This window comes from Eleginops maclovinus, chromosome 13 (assembly GCF_036324505.1).
Source record: "Eleginops maclovinus isolate JMC-PN-2008 ecotype Puerto Natales chromosome 13, JC_Emac_rtc_rv5, whole genome shotgun sequence".
NCBI lineage: Eukaryota > Metazoa > Chordata > Actinopteri > Perciformes > Eleginopidae > Eleginops > Eleginops maclovinus.
This window is the reverse complement of record NC_086361.1, coordinates 21,172,150-21,196,243: the sequence shown is the minus strand read 5'-3', so window position 1 is coordinate 21,196,243 and position 24,094 is coordinate 21,172,150. Positions and strand designations below refer to the sequence as shown.

Below are 24,094 nucleotides of genomic sequence, written 5' to 3'. Positions count from 1 at the left end.
AATTGGAATGTGGTGCCCTTCTTATGGTTAAAGAACTTGTCAAAAACTTTAACTCTACTGGACTGATTTCCACACACTGTTTAAAAGTGAGATTAACTGAGAATTCTTGAAACTGTAACCAGCAAGCTTTGTGTTTTTGCCTGAGAAATTACATAATCGCACAGACTATAATTACTTCATTCACTTTTCTAATTCAAAAACAGCCCTTTAATCATCTGAACGAGTTAAAGCACCATATATCCAAGTAATGTATAGCTCAGTAACTTTGAAGAAATATAGTTGAATGGATTTGAACTGAAGTGCATTTGCTCTGAAGATTGAGGGTTAAACTAAAGTTTAACTAGACTGATTTATTCCTGTTGGACTCGATAGATCCCGGAAGTTGCTGCCAGTGCCAAGACAGACAGAATAAAGCCAGATAAAGTAAGAGAAAGACCTCTCGATTGTACCTTTCAAAGTAAAACCAAAATGGACCATTTATTTAGTGCACTGCGGATCAATTTGAGTACAAAGGCTTTATTGTCATAATGCAAACAGCTACTGCTACACCGTAGTTGTTGGCATTAGCCATTTTAAATCTAAGGCTCTTCCAAAAATGCAGTGTACAGTAGCCTATTACTAAGATAATAAAATAAATAAATAATGAAAAACAAATAAATAAAAATAAAGCAAGAAGAATTAAAAGCAAATTATGCAAGAATAAAATAACATTGATATAATAAAAAAATCAGGAATAAATCCAATATATTCATATAGAATAAACTAATATAAAACGGAATGTAAAATAAAATACAAACTGTAAAATAATAAATTAGAAATAATCATTTAGTTATAACAATATACTCCAGTAAACTTTATTGTGCTAGGATTTCCCCCAAAAAATGAAGATTGTACCGAATATTTAATTGTAATTGTCATCAAGAAATGGTGACAAAATGGACCATTTCGAGTTTTATTTTGAAACTCCAATCGCACAGTTTCCGGTTTTGTTCCGTGTATTTTATGTGACTTTAGGCGGCTGTAAGTGGGATAAATGAAGTTCCCTTTCCACAGCTGGCGATGGCGGATGTTGTTGAAAAAGAAAGCATGAAGAATTACCAAATAGCGTCTGAGAAAATTAACCCTGAGACCAGTCGCTTCCCTTACTGTGTTGTGTGGACACCCATCCCCGTGTTGTCGTGAGTTACCGCCGTCCACAGTGCGTGAAAGTCGGCTTCTGGACTCAGAAACCTCCGGAGGAAGTGACAGCTCAGTTAGCTTAGCTTAGCTAGCATCCTGTTGCTGTTTTCTTTTTTTTTTACATCTCATTTTAATAAATGTATTTATTAGCTGGCCTCGCTGTGAGTAAGAGTCCCAATTATAAATGATAAAAATACAATTTTCCATTACTCACTATACGTGGAAAACAACACGGTTACATATTCTAAATGAAAAGAGTAAAGCTTAGTGTGCTGAAAGTCAGCCTTTTTAATAAAAAGTACACATTAACTTGGTGTAAAAGCTATAATGCTGTTTAAAATGTCAGTGTTTCATACTTTTATCAGGAAACATATTTCTTGGTATAGTAATTTTACCTTTAAAAACAAAGTTGAAAAATGTCAAACACTAATTGTAATTATACATGACGTCAACGCTACTAGTACACGTTGCTTTCTAAGAAAAAGCACACAGTACATCAGTTATACTTTCACATTATGAGAAATATGGATTATCACTATAAACCGGGAGTACTGTATAATACTTATACATTTATGTTATGTCACGTCGTGTTTTGGTGTCCATTATCTCTCACAGATAACGTATTGACTGTTTTGTATCTCAGTTCTAATTCAACAACATCAAAAAAAGCATTACCACATGTCCCTTGTGCATAAATGTACTTAATTTGTCTGTATACGAGTGCATACATGAATATTTGAGGACAGATTTTGGTACAAGATTAGAAGTTGTTGTGGGAAAATGTAATCCTTTTCCCACAACACAAATCTCACCTCCAGCTACAATAAGTGTATTGAGTTTAAAGAGCACAATATCCAAAACTTCCCTACATTGATCTATATTTTGACTCTAAAATGGAGCAGCTGTACTCTTTAGATTGTTATTTTACATAAGTATGTTTGTCTGTTTTTTATTCAGATGGCTGTTTCCATTCATCGGCCACATGGGAATCTGCACTTCCACCGGTGTCATCCGGGACTTTGCAGGACCTTACTTTGTCTCTGTGAGTAATGACTGTGGTGCTGCAGAATATTATGGCCTGTATGTGAAATGAGGCTCTATATTACCCCAATTTATGTCAGCCTTTATTGGTTTGAAGGACTAGTCCACGAGTTCTAAGCCTCATTATTGCCCCCTTTAGTTTTACAGTAGCCCCTGAAAAGTATGCTAATTGCAAAACAAGTGATAGCATATAACAAAAGAAACTCATCAAAGCCCTGGTAGTGCATTTACTTGCTCTCCATCTGTATTTTCAGTATGTTTCAAACCCACATTTTATGCTAAAACCAGGTGAAATACACTGCACTTTTAGCCTGTTAAAACCAAATGTACTTGTATCAGCCATTAAATGAATAATGCACAAAAACTGTCAAATATGCACACTAGCCTGAGATGAAATTCAGACCTTAAACAGCTCTGAGTTATTATAACAACAGAAGGATAATGAAATATGTTGTAGTTTGTCCAGTTTGGCTGTATTATCCATGAGCTTTAACAACTCTGCCTGTGAAGAAGGATTTAACCCTATCACGGTGGCAAATGACATACATTTCCGGCCAGCATTCACAATGTCAACAGTGGAAATACTCGCATTCATTTTATAAATAAGTAATCAAACAGGGAGGGGCACTTTGATGTTTTAGATTGGCCAACTTAATGGCTTACTGGTCATGGTGTGTTGGTAGAAGCTCTCACACTTAACATTTTCCATGCAGTGCTGTTGTTTTTGTTGGTTGCAACCAAACAGTTGTTGGTGAATGCAGACAAACAGGATGTGAGACACATTTCTTTATTAAGTAATGCTGGATATATCATTCATTTTCAATTGAAACACACAATCATAACAACTATGAGAAATGATTAACTGCAACGTGTTTGGTTAGGGGTCTAGGAGGAGATTCAGGTGATAAGGCGGGTATAAAAGACATGAAAAAGTGGATTTTGCAGAATAGGTGACCTTTAAAGCCCTCATAATGTAAAGTTCCACATACTATAGACCAGGAGTGTCCAAACTTTTTTCACCGAGGGCCACATACAGAAAAATATGAGAGAGCTGGGCCACTTATAGAGCTGAATGTTGCCTCATAAGTTAAGTTATAAGTTAGCAAAACAAATCAAATGTAGGTGAATAATGTGCGATACTTCCAAATAGTTTAAAGTAAAAACTGCCTACATCCCGTCTGTCTTTAGGGTTTCATTTATTCTGTTGGCAGCTCATTCCTTAAAACAGAAGCCTCAGACTGCTGATAATAAGAGTAAACATGAAGGTTAAATTTAAAGCTAGTTATAGAAATAAGTTATTGGACTTTTTCTTATCAACTAAGATTTGTTAGAAAATGTTCTAAATTCTGAATGACTGAATTGATTTGAAAATTGGGCTCTTTAATGTATTTTAACATCTATATTTGAGAAGTACAATATAAGACAAGCAGAAGTTTAAAGTATGGGCCATATTGCATTATACTTTTAGAATTTGCTGAGGGCCGATTCAAAATGGCCTGCGGGCCGCATTTGGCCCCCGGGCCGTAGTTTGGACACCCCTGCTATAGACAGTGCATATCTCATGTTAGAGCTGTCAGTGTCTTCGTATCTCAGTAATGTCATATTATCTTATTTGATCTTTATGTGAATCTTTACATTGGATGCTTTTATCCTATTTCTTTGCCCTGTTGACCCTGTGGGAATCTGCATATGTCTGATACAAATGGAACTTGGACTGAAAGCATGTTCCAGTTACCAAACAGCCATGGTTTTTCATCACATCAATCAAAATGTATGGTTTTGACAGCCCTTGAAAGGGTAAATTCACCGTTTACTCCACTGGTCTGACACTGAAGATAGTGTCTGGCTGTGTTTGTATTTAGTGTAGCTCAAAAGGAGATCATGCAGTAAGTCCGGCTTCATCAAAGAAACATTGCGGCACAAATGATCGACTAACCTGTCCTGAAATCATTTCTAGCAACTCATTTTTTGCTTGTTTTTGCAGGAAGACAACATGGCTTTTGGTAGACCGACAAAGTGAGTACGCTCTAATATTTGTCCTGGTTTGATTGAACAAATTGCTACAGAGAAATAGTAAAACACCAAAGCTATTTTCTGACATCTGTCCTACTAAGGAAATATATTTACTTCCTTTTCGATGACTGTAGGTACTGGATGCTCGACGTAAGCAACGTCTACGCGAGCGGCTCTAACGCCTGGGACACGGCGGTGCACGATGCTTCAGAGGAGTACAAGCACAGGATGGTAAACACATTATGTATCCCTGGGATGAACAATAGTTCTTGAATGGCAGTAATGTTAGTATTTATATGACAGTGATTGATTTGTACTCTTTGTTTTCTCCGCAGCACAACCTCTGCTGTGATAACTGTCACTCTCACGTTGCCATGGCTCTGAATCTGATGCGATATGAGAACAGCACCTCGTGGAACATGGTCAACCTCTGCCTGCTCGTGCTCATCCACGGAAAACACGTCAGGTAAGAACGTGATGTTGACTGATCACTATGAAGCTAAAGCGCTAGCTTGTTTGAAGGTGTTCGCATCAACATAGTTTACCTATAACGCAGCAGGAAGGATTTTGACTGGCGTTATGATTCACCTGGTGTTAGTCCAACTGAACAGGTGTGAGGCTCCTGGACCAAACACAGAGAAAAGATGGCCGCTGTTCAAGCCTGGCTCGGCTTCAGCAGCTCATCTCTCTCCTGTAGATCAGAGTAACGCTCGGAGTCAGCAGCTCATTGTTTGGGTTCAAATAAATAGCGCTGGAGAAGAGCGGACACAACGAGAGATGTTTCAGGGTCCTTTATCTGAATAATGTAGAGTGTGTAACTAACAGTGCTGAAATATGAACAGGTAAGGCTCACAAATGTACCCTTCTTTGTTCAAATTGAAGCGATGTCGTTCCTAATAACAAACAAAAAGGAGTTTTTTTATTGGAAAATGATGACATTAATTTATTTCTAACAAATGTATTATTTTTTTGAAATGTTAAATATTACTACTTCTATATTAAACACCTTTGTTGGTAGTTTTTCTCATAATATGACCCCCTCTCCCCGGGCTACATAATATTTTTTTGCCCGCTTTAATGTTAGCTATGACGATTGTCAACAACTCTACATCTTATTATGGCCTTTTTGGTATAAAATGCTTAATTTATGTGAAAGAAAATCCTCTCAAATTGTTTTTAACACAAAATAATTAAGTAGTTAATGAATTTTCAAATTTCTTCTGATTTTGAGACGTTATTCTCAGAACATTTCTGACTTTTTAAGGTTTTTTATTGTGAATTAACTGTGATCATACTCATGGTTCCCTTCCCAGGCTGTTTTGTACTTATAATTGCCCTAATAAGCAGTCGTAGCTTTTTAAATAAAGTCTAGCTGCAACAAAAATGTTGAAAAGTAATAAGTAATGGCATCAAACACTGTGAAAAACCCAAGCAGCTGTTCAGTTTTTCAGCACATGGTATTGTTGGTATTATAGTCTGACATGTTTTGGCGCTGGTACAGAAATTTGACAGTTTTTATCCTAAAACATCAGCATTTTTAAGGCCCAAACTGGAGCCTATAATCTGAAGCTGCTCTGCTGTGTAAAGCCCCCGTAAGAAGAAGAGCCGGCGCTCTGAGTGAGGCTGCTCTCTGTGATCCCGGGGGCTCGGGCGGGATCTTACTGGAATGCCTTGAACCTGTTTGTGTCTCAGGACTCGGGAGAGAGAGGCAGACCTGGTTTTAGGAAGGTAGTGAGACCATATGTAGGACAGTCCTCCAGGAAGTCTTTGAAATCAAGTGATGGGGGGGGGGGGGGGGTGGAATACACATCCTAGGGACTCTTGTTGTTAGGAAAGAACAAGTTCATCAGACGTGACAATTAAAGTCACTTCCCAATGTGCTACAACTGTACTGGATGTCTCTTTTAATTGGCTTAGAGGCTTTTTAAATGAAGCTTAATGAGGCCTTATTATGCTTTTGGGGGCTTTCCATTTCCTGTAGTGTAGGCTGTAGGTTTGTGTGCACGTAAATGGTCTGCAAAGGCTAAATTCCCCGTGTCCCTTCCCTTCCCTCCCACACATTTTATTCAAATCCTCAAACAAACACCCTCAATCTGAATCCATTATACCACCAAATGAGAGTCCATTTTTATCGATATTTATTTGCTTTTACGTTTGTTTTTTGTAGTAATGTCTTTACAGAGTGAAGTGCATTATATACTCATCAAATATTTATGAAATCAACACTACAAGGAGGGATGTCATACAAAAAATCCTCCGTTTCCATGCTTCATTATCCCCTCTCATTATCCTCTCAGCTGTGGCGGCTTTCTGAAGACCTGGCTGCCCTTCCTCATGCTGACGGTCATCATCCTCGCCGTGGCCCTGGCCTTCAACCTGCGGTGACCTGGGAGGCAGGTGGAGGACAAGAGGACCCCTGCAGGTCCAATGTGGGGTTGACCTTTTTACACAACGAGGGGGAGGGTAGGGGGGGCATCACACGGTGTCCAGGAGATAAAAGACTACTTACCTCAGAGAGAGGGTCGTGGAGCGGGGATGTCCGACACACGCTGGGTTTGTGAGAAGCAGGCGGACTGTTAGCGGCTGAAAGTGATTTCGTATCGGTTATTTATGTCGTGACCGAGCGCCCGCCGCGCAAACACTTGATGGATTATGATTATCGGAAGCCAGAGAGCCGGTTCAAGCCATCGCAACCTGCAAAGCGTAGACGTGGTGAAGCTGAAAGTTGGGAAATAGAGGGATTTCACTCTCATGCCTTGCTTCCAGATTTTTTTATAATTTTCCTATGTAACAGATTGGGAGGGAATCCCATAATTCACTGCTTCCAGAATGCCATTTTTATACAAACATGTTACATCGGTTAGAAGCGTCTTCTAGTGATTCTAATGCATTTCCTGCTCAACGCGTCTCAGCAGTATTTTCTTACATCTTCTAAAACTGAATGTCTTTCTCAGAGATGTGTCTTACATGCATGACATACCTCGCCTCATGGTACTTCTTTAAAGAATGTTTTCAAACCTCTTTTCGACTACAGATCATCTGCGCAGCGATTGTAGCAAACTCCATGAATGTGGCTGCGGTTAAAACCCAGAGGAGGGTTCAGCTTTTGGTTTGTTTCTCCTGTGCCAAACTCAAACTGTGTCATTGAATATCTGACTTTTGATTTAGTCGAACAGCTCGTTAGCAACTCCTGAGTTATTGAACGAAAAGCCTCTTGTGCCCCTTTTCCACTGAAAGACAGTTTGGTTCAAGCTCTCTCCGGTGCTTGTTTCAGAATACCTCAGAATACCTTTACTCGTCCCACAGAGGGGAAGTTTTCAAGGTCTCTGCATTTGACCCATCCTGGTGTTAGGAGCAGTGGGCTGCCATTATGCACAGCGCCCGGGGAGCTGTGTAGGGAACGGTGCCTTGCTCAGGGACACCACGGTAGCACTTGGTCTTTTCGGGACCTGAACTGGTGACCTTCCAGTTCCCAGGCCAAGTCCCTATGGACTTTTGCAGCCACCGCCCTACCGTTTGATTCTCAGTGAGTTTTAAGTGAGATCTTGTTTTGTTTTCCACCGCCCAAGTGGTGCCACATCAAGACATCACTGCTTACTTCACTGGTTTTCTCGGCAACGCCAATGGTGGACTGCGTAGGGTCGGTTCCCATGTTGCTTTTAATCGTACAAAGCCAGATTAAATGAACGGACGACTTCTCCAACTTGATACTCTTCTCCAGAGTGCCGTTACCAAAGCTGGAGAGTAGCTACTCACTGTCACACACGCAACACCCCTAGTTTCCCATCACAATAAGTGAATGTTTTTTCAGTTTGAATCGACACTTTGGGATTAAACGTCGTCACTAAAGTGTCTCTGGTATTAGATGGGTGATGTTAGCTTATAATAATAATAACTATAAAGCTTTATTTATATGGCACTTTTCATACGGCACGTGTTGCTCAAAGTGCTTTACAGAATGGCACACATCACAAGTTAAAAACAAAGAAGACAGTCCCCTCAGATCAGATGTTCAGACCTTTACATGCAGCATAGCAACACAGAATAACATTTCAACAGGTTAAGAGACACATTGAACTAAAAGGTGTGGTACTACAAATAAAATAAATCAGGGTTCCTCAGAAAAAATAAGATATAAAACCCTATAGTGGGTAAGGGTATTGAATGAATCCTGGACAGCTCTTATTATTATGTTCTTTATTCCCCATTTTTGACTTTAAAGTAAGTGTGCCTAAAGAAACAACCTCACTGATCCTTAATGTCTTCTAATTTCATTTTTCTAGTTATTTTTAAATTCCACATGGTGTTTGGCACCTCGGATCTGTTGCCATGGGTGTTGCGAGTAGGCTTTAAATCCCCTCATTGTTTGCAGTCTAACAGAAAACCAGTGTTGAGCCGTCTCTTTGTCCGCGGCGGTGACAGGAGCAGCAGGTAGCCAGGATCCTCAGGTTTTTCACACTCACCGACCCCTGCTGCATTTACCCGCTTTCCCTCGTAGCGTCGTTCTTGCTGCTTCCCTCCGCTGCAGATCACATTCGAAGGTCATTGTGAAATGTCAGCGCCGTTTTCACAAAGCTTTGATAGAAACCAGCCGACATCCTGCCGTAATCCAGAGGCGTTTCAGTGATTTTATGAATTGAAATCTGTTTTATTTCCTGTATTGAACGTTATAGGGCTAACCTGTTTCCTTGCTCTCCTCATGTTAATACACTCTGGCCTCTTGTGTGTATTCCAGCCGTGTTGCATGTAAATATTTGATCACACATTATAATGTACTCCAGGTGCTCTTTATATACTTTGCAAATTTGATCGCTCACTCTACAGATTTATCCTTTTCAATAATTCACGCTGTCATTTTTCCATCTCTGCACAGCAGGGAGGCAGATTTGTGCCTGATTGAGTGTGTGTTTGTGTGTGTGTGTGTTATTCATGCACACATTGATTGGATGGGAGTGCATGTGTGTGTTGCATGCATGCAGAAGTGTTTGAGAGTGTGTGTGTGTGATGCATTACTGTGGCTCCTTGATTAATAATCAGCTGCCCCTCATTGCAGCCCCACTGCCCGGTGATAGATTGTTATATGTATTACTCTACATCTTTCTCTTAATCTGGTTTAAGTTGTATGCCATTTCTGGCAAACTGTAGCAAGAATAAATAATACATTCGACTTCAACGGGCTGCTGAAGGTAATGTTGATGTGATGCAATAGCCTGTGCTGTTCGTGTGCAGCTTCAGTTTCTGTGGAGTAAAGATCCCAAAGTATGGGGGAAGGAAATGTAGAAGTTGCCCACGATTTGAACGGGGGACTCTTTATTTAAAATATTGTTTTGGGAATATTCTAAACCTCATTACTGTGTCACTTTAAGACTGTTTTTTAAAGGGGAATCGCATCCATTTTTCAAAATTAAATCATGTTCTTTATAGGGGCAAAACGGTCCAAAAACCTATCCCTAAACTCAGATTTGTGGTGTCACCAAAATACATTTGAAAGGCAATGCTTTGGGAAAAGATGGCGAGTTTAAAGGTGCTTTTTTTGCTCCTTGGATGGTTCCGCTTCTCATGCTGTATTTTTGTTCGTTAAAATACAACTCATTGATAGCAGTGTCTGCAATTTCTGTAGGCAAGACCTTATTTTATTTAGTATTCTAACACCACATGAAAGTGACAAAAGTCCCCCGGCAAACTTTAAGTAAATAATGGTTTCACTCTTGGCCCATGCTACACCCTTGTATCATGACGATCGGGACAGTAGTGTCACCTGCTGACGGACAACAACAAAACCGAGCCAAAACAACAACCTTCTCAGCAGTCTTTATCACAGGTCAGCGTGAGATTACTCTTCTAAACAACAAAGACAACACCAGAAAGTGAAGCTTATGTGAAGATTAGGTAATACAGCTCATTGGGGGACAACCCTCTTGTCTGTCCACAAGAAATCTCCCATTCATTTACTTTATCTGGTGTCTTGCTTTGACAGGACATATCTCATGTTTAACCATAGTATCTTACTTTCCTAAGCCATGGAAATAACATATTGGAATATCTTTATTTAGGTAGTGTTCCCTCTTTAAAAACCATGTAGCGTGAGGAGCAAAAACAACCTCATTACCTCAGAGGATAATGTGGCGGCGAGAAAGGTGAACAGCCCTTTAGTTCTCTATAATTGCTCTAAATGTTGGAAAACGGGACACAAACTGCGCTTGAATGACTTGTTTTCTCTGGTAATAACACCTCATTCATTACACTTTGAGCTAGGAAAAGCAATGAATGAATGAATGGTGCTTTGAGATCAGTCCATAAAACACTGCATTGTGATTTCTGCTCCTCATTACTCATAAATATAGTATAATTTAGGACGCAAAAATAGAAGTTGTGATGACTGATAGTACACCGGTTCTTTATTGGGAGTGCAGGAATGCAAACTCAAGTGGAGATGAACTGAAGGGTTTTAAATGTCACCTGCTGTGGTGCCTTGTCGTATCCAAGAGCCGGGTCCAGGAATGTGGAGACCTCGGGTCCTTTCAGATTCTCTCCGCTGACAAAGGACAGTCGGGATGCTTTCCATATCTGAAATATAAGATAAAAAAACCTCTTGTTTCTCTTTTCCCCAAAATCTATGTTATTCTGCTGTTCATTTTAGCCCATGAGTGATTCCCTGTGTGGATATGCCTTACAGCTTTAACACCAATAAAGATCTCTATTATGTAGGAAATGTGTGCTGTTTCTTTTCCTTTATTCAATTATGATAACTGTTGGATGATGCTAGGATTTCAGGACACTCTGAGCCATGAAAGGCTCCCTCCCCCACTGCCTTCCTGGAGTTTCTATAAATAACTCCCGAGTGATTCCTGTAATAATCATTATAAGCTGTCAGAATAAACATTAAGGAAAGGAAGCAGCCGCAGACCTGATGCTCTGATATCAAAGTCCCTCTCAGGGGCCGTCATCCTGCAGAGTATCATGGTATTCAAGGAGAGGGGATCAAAGGGGTTTTATAGTCTGACTCCCCCCCCCAAAAAAATAAAACACCCCTCCCCCCACGTTTACCATACCACCTGGGTAGGTGGGATTGACCCGGGACGGCACATTCCTCAACTGGTCAATCGTGTTGGTTATTGTAGGAATTAGAGCTATAAGATTTGAGCTAATATAAAATAAATCATCAGTTTAGTTTGAAGTATTTCCATTTTCTGCTACTTCATATTTCTACTCCACTGCACAACAGAGGGGAATGTTGTATTTGTTTTACTGCAATACATGCATTAATAAAACCTATTCATGCCTTTTGCTGTGTTCTACTGAAGTACATGTCTTGATACTTTTTTTTTTAATAGGAAATTAGGTTTTCTTCCAATATTCTGAATGGTTGTTTTAAATGGGGAAGTTTGGGTGAAGTATTTGTAGCAATTCTCCTCTATGAAACAAAATTAGAGCAGAGAGATATGAAAATGATTCATAATATTACACCTTTCACCAGACAGAAAACATGGGGGTTTAACTGCCGTGATGGCACCGTTATGTCAGAAATGGTTGTACTATATCAGTTTTGATGTATTTAACTTGAGTATTACCATTTTCTGCAACCTTATACTTGTTCTCTTCTACATGTGAAGGAAAATTGTGTACTTTTTACTCCAGTAAAGAAAAGAATACAACTTAAAATCAGCCAATTCTTTTTACTGAGCTTTTCTGCAAAATGAGTACTTTCACTTTTGGTACCTTAAGAAGTACTTTGGTTTAAGTAAGAATTTGACATTTCCACACTGTGGTATTACTCCTTCTTCTTCTGCACATTTATGATAGAAACCACATGAGAGATGTCTTGCAATATTCTCCTGCAACACGATCATGATAGTCCAGATGTCCTTCCCCAAACTTCAGGTAAGAGGCTGCAGTATTGTGCAGCACCACATGGTTGTATTTGAGTGTAAATATGGAGAGAAAGAGAGAGGGGAGCTCTGCCACTTTCTCCTGCTCTCTCCTGCCAGCAGTGTCTCCTCGAGGCTGAGAGGAAACATCTCGTGGCTCCGGCAGGAGAGAAGCCCCTCCCCACATATCATCACACCAGGCGATGGTCCTTTTAACTTCATTGTTGGAGAAGAAGCGACGCCCCGCTTCGCCACGGTAGAGGATCAAACACCCCCTCTGATCAGCACGACCCCCAGTTCTGTTCTCATGGAAATCAGACCCTGCCTCCTGGCCACACTTTCTGCAGGGATGCAAAGTTGAGGCGCATTCCCAGCCGGGACAACATTTGATTATGACGTCTTGGAGGAGCTGATAGCTTCGTATAACCATTTTTCTTGCGTGTTTCTCTTTCGCGCCGCACTCTTTCTCCTCTCTCCAACATGCGGGATCTGGCGCAGCGCATTGTTTTCTGCGCGCTGCTCGGCTCGGTTTACGCGTCCTGTCCTCCGCGCTGCGAGTGCTCCGAGGCGGCTCACACCGTGAAGTGCGTCTCCAGAGAGCTGCGGGCTGTACCGGCCGGGATCCCTGGATACACCCGGAATCTGTTCATCACCGGGAACCAAATCAGCCGAATCGGTCCGGAGTGTTTCACAGGGCTGGATAATGTCACGACCCTTTCTCTGAGCAACAACAGGTAAGAGTCTCCCGGTGACTCCGGGTCACATTGGGATCATACAAAGCAGATATATCATGGACACAACTTCAGAAAATGTTGTAAAATTTCATACATTTCTTTATTTCTATTCCAATCTTAAATATACTCACTTGATTATGAAGTAAAACCAAGCAAAACCTAGTGATGGAAAACGCCAGAAAACTCCACATTTAAGAGGCTGCCAACACCATCGTTTGCAATTTCTGCATAACAAACTACTTAATAAGAGATGATCCAAATATTTGGTGGTAATATCAGTCAACTAATCTATTAGTTGTTGTAGCTCTATGTGGGAACCAAAACTAATTATTCCCTCAATATTCTGCAAAATACTACATTTTCAGTCATCAAATGTTCCTCGTAGTCACTGTTGTACACCTTACTCCAATGAGTACCACATTCAATTTGATTAATTAACTATCCAAAACAATCCAGCCATGGTCTTAAATGTCTGAAAGCATCCCTTTATACCCTCCTTCTCTTGTGTGTGATTTAAAAGTGTGAATGACGTCTCATTAATCTCCCTCAAATCCAGAATATCCGAGGTGGACTCCAACACGTTTGCCGAGCTGCGCAGCCTCCGCTCCCTGGACCTGAGCAACAACCAGCTGGCGATTATCCACCCCATGGCCTTCATGGTGCAGAACCATTCCCTGCAGGAGCTGAACCTGAGCCGGGCCCTGTACAACCACTCCTCTGTGATGGACCTGGCCACCTCTCTGTACTCGAGCTCCCTGGGCGCCCTGAAGAGGCTGGACCTTTCCCACAATGGCCTCATCTTCCTCCCCTCGCGCATCTTCTCCCACCTCACCGCCCTGCAGCGCCTCCTGCTCTCCAACAACTCCCTGGTGGCGATCCACAACTCCTCGTTCTCCGGTCTGGAGCACCTGGAGGTGCTCGACTTGACGCTAAACTCCCTGAAGGCGGTGCCGGAGGAGGGCCTGCGAGAGCTGGACTCCCTGCCCAGAGCGGACCTCCTGCTGGGGGAGAACCCGTTCACATGCACGTGTGGAATTGAGCCGTTCGCCCTGTGGCTGAACAGATCACAGGGACGCATTAGTGATGCTGAGAGCCTCGTGTGTGCATACCCAGCAGGCATGAGAAACACATCCATGCTCTCCGTGGTTACGTTGACTCTGGGGTGCCATCAAAGCGGGGCAGGGGCTGACCTCGCTCTGCAGACCTCTTACGTCTTCTTGGGTATAGTCCTGGGCTTCGTCGGCCTCATTTTTCTTTTTGTACTTTACCTGAACCGCAAGGGCATCAAGAAGCGCATCTACGACATCCGGGACGCCTGCAGGGAGGTGTGGGAGGGCTACCACTACCGCTTCGAGATCGACTCTGACCCCAGGCTGTCGCAGGTCTGCACGAGCGCCGACATATAAAAAGGACGGTCACCTGCATTTTTTTGTATGAAACAGACTCTTTTCTAATGCGTTTATCAGTAGCGGAATGTAAAAAGTGTACAGATTTGTCTGTAAATATATGCTGTACATACAGTAGTGTTGATGCCTTGTTTAAAGCATGCACTGCCCATATTATAAAACTAATGTGCTCTTTTAATACAGAACGGGCCTCATGCAGCACATTTTCTTTCATATTTTCCCCTAATTTTTGAACTCCAGAAGCCCCAGGCATTCCTAACCTTTGTCTTATCTCGGTGTGCTGAAATATAAATCCCACTCGATCAGAAACTGGTGGCTAATTGTGCATTATTAGCATAGGTAACATGCCCTAAGCATTAATGAGGTCAAGTGTTGTGCCGTGTGCAGATACTCTGCCATATGCCTCATAAATCTTCTGCTTCAAGCATTGGAAATTCAGCAAAAGTGAAATTGAGATACATTTGAAACTGTTATTTTGCATAGTGTTATACTGGGGTTTTAGGAAACTCCTAAGACCTGAAGGCATGCCATCCTCCCAGAGTCCTCTATTTAATTTGCATTGTGTCTGATTCATCAAAGTCTACTTGCATTGGACAAACCATTTATAGACTGTCAAAACAGAATGCTTTTTATCCTATCTTGGTAAATGTGTTCTTGGCCACTTATAAAAGGTTCTCTTATCCAAGAAAAGAGCATAAATTGTGAACACAGACAACAATAATATTCCTCTGATCTGGCTCTCTGCATGTGGCCTGTTGGATTGTGCTTCAAATTGACATGAGTGTCGTACAGGGACTTCATTGTTTGACATTTCTTTTTATTCATGCCCGCACAAAAGCTAGAGCAACTGCCTGAAGTCAGCTGAGTATTGTTCCCTAACCATTAGAGTGATCTGAACTCTCTTTCATTCACTACTCTGTCACATCTTAGCTTGTTATAGCTGCAATAAAACCCTGACACTGCAAAAACAAACCTCTGGGAATTGAAAGCACAGTCACTCATTCATCTTTGAACCATTTCAAGCCCTTTGGTCCGGCGTCCTTCAGCCCCCAGGGTGCCACAGAGGAATTAAGCCTCCAAAGCTTTCCTAAAATCTCCTCTCTGCTCCTCTTTGGGATCTGAAAGGAAAGGAAAGGGCAGGGGAGGGGAAGGGGTGGGGGGGCAATTCATTGCAGACCAGCGGAAATCCCTAGCCCCCTCGTTTTTTTTCCCTCTCTCTTTCTCTCTCTGAACCATTGCTTTGTTTCAACTACTTGAGTTTTATTGTCAAAATGATGAGAACCAGTCCTGGGCTGAGGCCGCTGAAAGCAATCTCCCCCTCCCTCCTTAAAGACAACAGCCGCTTTGGAGGCTCTTTGAACCAAAAGTCTCCACGTTTTTCTGTTTAGGGACTTTTTTCTCTTCCAGTGATAAGATACAGATGATTCTGAAACACCAGCTACATTGTTACATTCAGCAGTTTGTTCCGGCCAGTTATGAAGAATTGATCTCAACCCTTTTGGTTTTCATCATCACCTTTTATACTAATGGAAATGATACGTTTAATGGAAGATCCTTTCCTTAGAAGAAGAAGAATGTCAATACATGTATCTCAGTCAAATCTTAAGCCTTACATTTTGCATGCATGTTTAAATTGCAATTATAATCGTGCATGCATTCTTTCACATTGTCCGTGGCCTTACGATGCTACAAAGAGAGACAAACACAGACACACGGAGAGAGAGGGGTTGGCAAGCGGTCAATTCCTCAAAGTGTTGGTTGCAAATTGCGAGCTATCTATAGTTATCTGCAACAGAGTAAAAGAGGCGCAGAGTAAACTGAAACAGCCTCCCATTATTCAAAGCCAAAGTTTCATCTTCATCCTATCAAGATGTTCTGCAAACTTCTCTGATAGAGATCCAGCAATGTTTATAAGATGGAAATTTTCCTGCATGTGTAATGACAGAATAAAGCTTAAGAAAGTCATGATGTCTGCTCTCATTTGGTCCAGATGTAATCAGCGTACATGGTCATCGTTTAAGACTCTCAGAGCTGCAGAAACACATTAAAGGGGCCCTATTTAGCTTTTTGGGGGGGGTTTCATTTCCTGTAATTGTGTGCATGTAAATGGTCTGCAAAGGTTAAAATCCCAAAGTTCCCTCTAGAAGGCGCTTATTCCTCCCAACCCCTGACTGAAACGCCTCCATTGGGCTCCTTTGTTTACTTCCGAGACATAGTGACATCATTATTTGGCTAGTGCTTCAACACATTGTCAGTCACAACAGAGCCGGCCAGCTAACCAATCAGAGCAGACTGGTCTCTGGTTTCAGACAGAGGGTGAAAAGAGGGGCTTCAGCACAGGCAGTATGAGGAAAATTAAAGAGCTTTTTGAACATTAAAGCAGGGACACATGTCACAGAAGAGTCAAAAAGTACAAATATGAAGCTGTAAATGAGCATAAAAGGGCTTCTTTAAGCGACGCGAAGACGAGAAAACAATTGAGGATCGTTCCCGGCCATAAAGCGCAGCTCAGATGGCGAGACGCCTCAAATGAGCTTTGTTTTCCACTAAAGAGATGCCGTGTGATGCCCATTCTTTCTGTCTTCACAGACGGCCATTGTGCCACCACATAATAGGATCCCCTCATGATGACAAAGTTGAGCGCTGTGATCCGGCTATTGTTATACTGTCATCCTTCTTAATAATTGCCCGAGGGAGCGAATCCCGGGAGAAGTTTTCCTTTCCTTTTACACACCGTGTCACACCCGGGGCATTAGGGCCGGCCACGGGTTATTAGTGTCAATTAGCATGCCATTACTTCCGTTTTCGCTCATTAAAGCGTGGATTAGGACCCGTGCCTTTCTCTGTCCTTTTACGAGTCTGGCTGTTTGAAAAATATATGGTGGGTGTGTTATGAGGCCAGATTGTCTCAGCAGGAATGCAATGAAAAAAGAGGAAGCCTACAAATACATCCAGACGTTCTCCATTATGTCCCCCAGCGCAGAGGAGAGTCTTGTTAAAAGCAGAGAAATTGCTGCACGGTGTTTCTTCACACTGCGTGTTGCACATCACATCTTTATTTCAATTTGTGACGAAGAAAGCAAACTTCTATGGATGTGCAGCATGTGGATTGTGCTATTACAAAAGGCAGGACACAAATGTAAAGTGTTTCTTTTCACTGAGTGTTTCTCCGGAGCACAGCAGGCCTGTTCTTGTTTCATACGCCTCCTGTCTCGGGGAACATCTTGGCGCCATTACATGGGTTTAATGGCCATGATAGGGAATATGCCTTTAAAGTGACTAGCACATCTGTGAGGAATTGAACATGTTAGAGAGAGACCACAACAGTCAGCAGCATGACGACAGAGACAGAGTGGCATCTACCCCCCCCCCACACACACACACACACACTGCTGCACGTTATGACAAATACAGCTGTCTGCAACTGAACACACATGTCAGATTTACACTGCCATCTTTAAAACAGACATGTGATACCCTCTGCTTTACGTTGCCATATTAAAGCAGAGGAATGTAACCAAGTATTTAATTTAAAGTAGGCATCTCCTACTTTACTTAAGTTACTTTTTACTTAGTATTTCCATTACTCCGCGAGGTAAATGGTGTACTTTTACTCCACTACATGTATTTAATCCCTTTAGTTGCTAGGCAGATTTGGATTCATGATGGTAAATATAATCTCCCTTAAATCAGACTGTAGTTCACCTGCAGTAAATCCAGCAGCTACCCTGCAGTATACAAAGCCATTCAAACTAGCTGCACCTTTACCAGCTCTGAGAACACTTTAATGATCAATCATTATAAAACATATCAGAGATATTATTCTGAAATGGACCAATCAGACAATGACTACTTTTACTGTCACTACTTTAAGTACATTTAGAGGAGAGTACTTTCTACTTTCACTGGAGGAACATTTAGAATACTTTTACTGTGACAGAGTATTCCTACACTCTGGTACTTCTACTTACTCAGTACAAGACTTACTCAAGTACAAGATCTGAGTACTTCTACTTTACTCAAGTACAAGATCTGAGTACTTCTACTTTACTCAAGTACAAGATCTGAGTACTTCTACTTTACTCAAGAACAAGACCTGAGTACTTCTACTTTACTCAAGAACAAAATCTGAGTACTTCTACTTTTACTAAAGTACAAGATCTGAGTACTTCTACTTTTACTCAAGTACAAGATCTGAGTACTTCTACTTTACTCAAGTACAAGATCTGAGTACTTCTACTTTACTCAAGTACAAGACCAGAGTACTTCTACTTTACTCAAGTACAAGATCTGAGTACTTCTACTTTGACTCAAGTACAAGATCTGAGTACTTCTACTTTTACTCAAGTACAGGATCTGAGTACTTCTACTTTACTCAAGTACAAGATCTGAGTACTTCTACTTTTACTCAAGTACAAAATCTGAGTACTCCTACTTTTACTGAGTACAGGATCTGAGTACTTCTACCTGCTCTGATTATTGCTAAAGTGGATGCATATGAATAAATACTGTTTTGGTGATTTTTCTTGCAAACTGATCCGTAAGTTATGCTTAAAAAATGGTAAGATTTGATGAATTCCTTTTTGATATTTTGTTTTACTAGTTTTTACCAACCAAACATTCAATACAGACATGAATAGAGAACATACCACTGCTTCATTTTTAGTTTTGTATTCAAAACTTGGCTAATCCTCAAGAAACAACTGCAGATCAATCTTTGTTTACACGTATGCATGAGTAATAATGACAATAATGAAATGATACCATTTTAAATGCTTTATCACCAAGGCCATTTATTAGTATTAAGTCTTTTCCCTTTCAATACTTTAAGCACATTTACCTTTTAATGAAGTACTTAAATATATGTTTTATGAGCTGTTTTCTTTTCTAAAAGATCCAATTCTTTCCTCCACCACTGTCCACATCTAAAAACAACAACCAGTCACTTGATGTGAAACAATCCAGTCTCCTTTATCTTCCCTTTCCTCCTCATAACAAAACATTTGAGATCAATTAATATCTTTTGCCCCGCTTCCTGTTGGTAGCCTCTCCATCATGTCCAGCGGTCCGGACTCTAAAGGAGGAGACGAACCCTCAAAGGTGACTCCAGCGGGGGGATCGGCCATTGTTCTGCTGCGCACTTCATCAATGTGACTAATTGTGTTTGCCAGAGGATGGGGCTGGTAGAGCCGGTCCAACGACCCATTAAAGCCAACCGGCCCTCCATTTATCACTTTTAAGAACGACACACAGTATGTGCACATACACACATCCGTATCTTACTCATCGGGCTCTCTTTTCTTGAAAAATCAGCGACATTTTAATAGTTTTTGAAGTGGAAATGCAATCGCTCAAAGTAATATGCTAACGTTAGGCTTTAAACAAACTACCTCTTGGTCACATGGCTTCACGTCATCACCGCTAAGCTAAAGGTGGATAATATTCAGCGTCTCATTTAGCCACTTGTTAGCAAACAACCTCTTCTAAGACACATAGAAGCTTCAGATTTTCACTTTTTGGGGTATTTACTGACCTATTTTATGTTGTGGAACAAAACGTTTGTTAACTGCAGACCTTATTTCAGGTTTCTAACCAAAAACAAATTCAGAAAACCATTGACTTTGAGATAAGGGAACAGGAAGTGCCAAAATGCTGACTAATTTCTGGGTTTCAGGACTCATTCCTAAACAACATTCAACACAAGTTGACAGCAAATCTTTTAACAATTCAAGCCTTTCACAATTGAATTCTTTCATGTGAAATGTCCAACAAGAAGGATGTTTCCACATACAAAAACAAGCATAAATCTTTTTTTTTTTTTAAACTAAAAATCAGCAGACGAAGTGAGGAAAATCACATTTCATTTTGAATAGAAATGGATTTGATTTGCGCCTAATTGTTAAATCCATCCGTCCCACTGGGGTTTATGTTCACCACAGAGTTGGCACAGCATGTATGTGTTCACATGTCAGAGTGGGATTCTTTATGCTCTTGAAATATAAACAAAAACCTCTCGGTGCACGACCGCAATGTATCCCCAGACCAGCGGAAAATGAGAAACAAATGCTCGAATCAAAGAGGCGCTCATGTAAAACTCTCCACCGCAACAACGCAGTTCCCCTCGGAAGTCTCAGGGACTGTTCCTCCAATTGACTACAACTGTAAATAGAGCAGCAGCACGACTCTGGATGTCTTTATAGACCCCCGAAGACCCCCCCACGTCTTCCCCTCTTCTGGGCCTCAAAGCTGAGTGTCCTGTAGCCTTGTTGTGGGCTCTGCACAGATCAGAGTCCCGATCCGTGTGGCCTGTCAGAAGTTTTGTTTGGTTGTTGCTGTGGTTGTTTAGAGGAGGAGGAGGTTAGGGAGTGTTCAATTAGGGAGACATATTTCCCTTACATCCCACCATACATGTTCTCTCAAACTCTAAATGAGCGCTGGAGCTGAGGCTTAATTCATCTGAAGAAAAGGTGGCACTTTGAAAAGGTCCTCAAAAACTATTGTAATGTTCTATTGCTCCAAACATAATCAAGCCCTTTCATTGATACTTGGAAGTGACTATTGTTCTCCCTGGCTCCTTCCTTAATAATGGTTCTCTGTGGATCATCTCTATGAGCCTCATATTTCACATCTCTCTTCAGATATAATCCATATTGAGTCCTGCAGCATTAATATGCTCATAAAACATCTTCCAGCATAGCTGCACTATCCTACCATCAGCAGACCCTCAGTGCTTCGTTCACAACGACTTCATTAGGTGCCGGCTGGGGTTGTCCATCACTACGATGGCACCTAATGAAGTCGTTGTGAACGAAGCACTGAGGGTCTGCTGATGGTAGGATTTCATCCCAGGTGTCTCCGAATCACTTCTGCTTTATTGTATTTCCCCGGCGCTCTGTTAAATTGCAATTCATCTCATTGATGCATGAAGCAGATGAGGAAGTGATGCAGGAAGTGTGAGTATCTCGGACTTCTTTAAAATGGATCAGGGCCATTTATAATCATCAAGCAACACAGACCTTATCCTTTACAACGACAGGACCACAGGGGAGACTGTTTAATGAAGCATAGTGGGACTCCTGTCTCTATTTAACCAGAATCATTTTATCAATATAAAATACAGGAAGTGGGAGCAGCTCGTGCTTATTTTCAGGTTCATATTTGTAGGTAGTGTCTCTGCTTTGACATGTCTCCATGCTTTAATGTTCAAAAAGCTCTTTATTTTTCTCATACTGCCTGTGCTGCAGCACCTCTTTTCACCCTCTGTCTGAAACCAGAGCCCAGTCTGCTCTGATGGGTTAGCTGACCAGCTCTGTTGTGACTGGTGAACTGCTTAGAGATGTCCCGCCCCTTAACCTATAATGTAAAATGTGTTTGAGCGCTAGCCAATAGAAAATGGAGTGTTACATTGTGATGTCACTTTGTTACAAAGGAAACAAAGGAGTCCAATGGAGGGATTTTAGCTTTTGCAGACCATGTACATGCAGTAAAACCTATATAACACACTACAAGTCCAGCAGTGGCTCAGTCAGTAGGGGCTTGGACTGGGAATCGTAGGGTCGCCGGTTCAAGTCCCCAAACAGACTTGAAAAATGGAAAGTGGACTGCTACTTGGAGAGGTCCCAGTTCACCTCCTAGGCCCTGCTGTGGTGCCCTTGAGCAAGGCACCGGACACCTCCAATCCCCCCTCCCCATTGCTCCCCGGGCGCTGCACGATAGCTGCCCACTGCTCCTAGTACTAGGATGGGTTAAATGCAGAGGACTAATTTCACTGTGTGTGCTCTGCTGTGTGCATGTATGTGACTAATAAAGAGGGTTTCATCCTCCGATTCTATCTATCTACAGGAAAGAGAAAACCCCCAATAGCATAATTGAGCCTCTTGTAGCACAGTATTTCTACACTCTCTCTTAAGTAAAACACCCCCCCCCCCCCGATTTGCCCTGATATCATCCTCTCTCTCTGCTCCGTGTCGCTGCAGCCTGATGACGGCAGCCGGAGGGATGTGCTGGGTGTGAACTTTCCGTAGGTAGTTTGACCTCTCGCCTTCCTGGAGGGCGGAGACTTACGCTCATTATTATTACCTTTCATTATTTCCATCGCTGGACCAGATGCCGGGGCGGGAGGGGGCCCAGCGCACCCAACAGGGATCTGACGCTCCTGATTGGACGGGACGGATTCGGAGGCCAAAGGGTAGATTTTTCCGGAGCGGAGACACCATCTGCTGACTGTCTCTGCAGTTTCACAGCATCGTTATGCACTCTGAGAAGATGCTGATCACTGTGGAAGAAGACAGTCCATAAAACTCCTCGTATTTTCTAATTAAAGACATTCTAATCCTGATTAGATAGATTTGATTCACATATCATTTCCTAATTTGGCATCAATCAAGGAGCTTTTTGGGGGAGTTTTTTTAAAGATTATAGATGTTCTTTACAAATGTGTGCTACTTTAGTTAAACCCACTATTATCAATATTTCTGAATTTTAATAACTGATCAAACGTCTTAATATGCAGTTAAAGGTGTCACTCAGATCACTTTCACCTTACTGAGCAGTTCCTGTCAGCTCTAATGAAGCTTAAGAGTGAATTCAGCCACCAGGCATTCACTCCTCAGTTGCATCTAATCAGCTCATAACGAGCGTCCACTCATAACCAATTACATTTTACCACAATCTCCATCAGCCAATCATCGCGCTGCTGTCAGACTTTGAATCTGTTCTCCTCTGTCCTGCAGCCAGCTGTCATTTGAGGTGTTAATCCTCAACCCCATCCACCCCCTGTCATCAAACCCAACACCCAGGAAGAGCTCATCATGATTGGGGTATAATCATCTAATCATTTCCATCATCTCATGCAGATGTCAATAAATCTCCTGATTGAAATGTGCGTCTTTAATGTTGTCCAAACACTGAAATCCCATCACTGTTACCTTATTCAAATTAAAAACACACAGCAGTTTATTTAGAGTAAATCCCACACAATTTTTGATGTTACAGGAAATGACAGATTAGTAAATATAGTTCATATATATGTCCAGTATTAATAAGAAAGTACAACAGCATTGAATAGCTGGCTTAAACCTCATTGGTCTTGTCTTTTTCTTCTATTAAAACTTATATTTCATACAGAACAACTGTTTTATTGCCAGGAATTATGACTCATTATGGACTTTTTTATAGAGTATAAATATCTTATCATATGTTCAATTGGCAGAGGGTCTTTAGACACTTTTATAATTATTATTAATATAATAATAGTAATAATAATAATAATAATAATAATAATAATAATAATAGTAATAGTAATAATAAATATAATAATAATATAATAATAATAATAATAATAATAATAATAATAATAATAATAATAATAATAATAATAATAATAATAATAATAATAATAATAATAATAATAATGAGAGAGATCTGTAAAGGAACAACCTCAAACTATATCAAGGAGGGATGGAAATATAATGAAATAACCAGTAAACAATAAAACATGCGGATCACAATAACATGTGTGTCACTTTATTTGGCTGACCTGCCAGAAGGAATGATTATTATTATTATTATCATTATTATTATTCTTTAAAGCATGAAAATGACCAAATTCGTCAGTTATTTTGGCTCTAAAAGAGATGCAACTTATAGGGCTTCAAAGAAACTGGTTAACCGGACTGACTGCACGTTGTACATTTATATTTGATTTAATATGCCATTCTTGCACAAATAATATCCCACTTCCATATTGTGCTAGCTGTCATTTAGCCCTTCAATAGTGTTCTATTCGTCAACTTTTATATTTTCCCTCTTTCAGTTCTGTTTTATCTTCTATTTGTTGATGTTTATAAAGTAT

General features: G+C 41.0%; 2 protein-coding genes and 1 long non-coding RNA gene across 3 annotated transcripts; 2 read left to right on the top strand and 1 right to left on the bottom strand.

Annotated features, from left to right (window-relative positions):
- The first annotated feature begins 1,022 nt into the window (after window positions 1–1,022).
- tmem222b (transmembrane protein 222b) lies at window positions 1,023–8,373 on the top strand. Its single transcript, XM_063899109.1, has 6 exons — window positions 1,023–1,178; window positions 2,137–2,221; window positions 4,205–4,236; window positions 4,368–4,464; window positions 4,569–4,699; window positions 6,531–8,373. The coding sequence occupies exons 1-6, from the start codon at window positions 1,060–1,062 to the stop codon at window positions 6,616–6,618; spliced, it is 552 nt and encodes a 183-aa protein (XP_063755179.1). The 5' UTR covers window positions 1,023–1,059; the 3' UTR covers window positions 6,619–8,373.
- On the top strand, window positions 8,368–16,206 carry tpbga (trophoblast glycoprotein a). Its single transcript, XM_063899108.1, has 2 exons — window positions 8,368–12,835; window positions 13,392–16,206. Exons 1-2 carry the CDS (start codon window positions 12,582–12,584, stop codon window positions 14,239–14,241), a joined length of 1,104 nt encoding a protein of 367 aa, XP_063755178.1. The 5' UTR covers window positions 8,368–12,581; the 3' UTR covers window positions 14,242–16,206.
- On the bottom strand, window positions 15,124–22,831 carry LOC134874872 (uncharacterized). Its single transcript, XR_010167135.1, has 3 exons — window positions 22,782–22,831; window positions 22,321–22,516; window positions 15,124–15,359 (listed from the first exon to the last, which is right to left on the bottom strand). It is a non-coding gene; the product is annotated as an uncharacterized LOC134874872 (long non-coding RNA).
- Between the last annotated feature and the right edge of the window lie 1,263 nt (window positions 22,832–24,094).

Coding starts and splice junctions, on each gene's coding strand:
- tmem222b (XM_063899109.1), top strand. CDS start 1,060: ATGGCGGATGTTGTTGAAAAAGAAAGCATGAAGAATTACCAAATAGCG. Junction 4,465..4,568: donor AGGAGTACAAGCACAGGATG/GTAAACACATTA, acceptor TTTTCTCCGCAG/CACAACCTCTGCTGTGATAA. Junction 4,700..6,530: donor ATCCACGGAAAACACGTCAG/GTAAGAACGTGA, acceptor TTATCCTCTCAG/CTGTGGCGGCTTTCTGAAGA.
- tpbga (XM_063899108.1), top strand. CDS start 12,582: ATGCGGGATCTGGCGCAGCGCATTGTTTTCTGCGCGCTGCTCGGCTCG. Junction 12,836..13,391: donor CTTTCTCTGAGCAACAACAG/GTAAGAGTCTCC, acceptor CCTCAAATCCAG/AATATCCGAGGTGGACTCCA.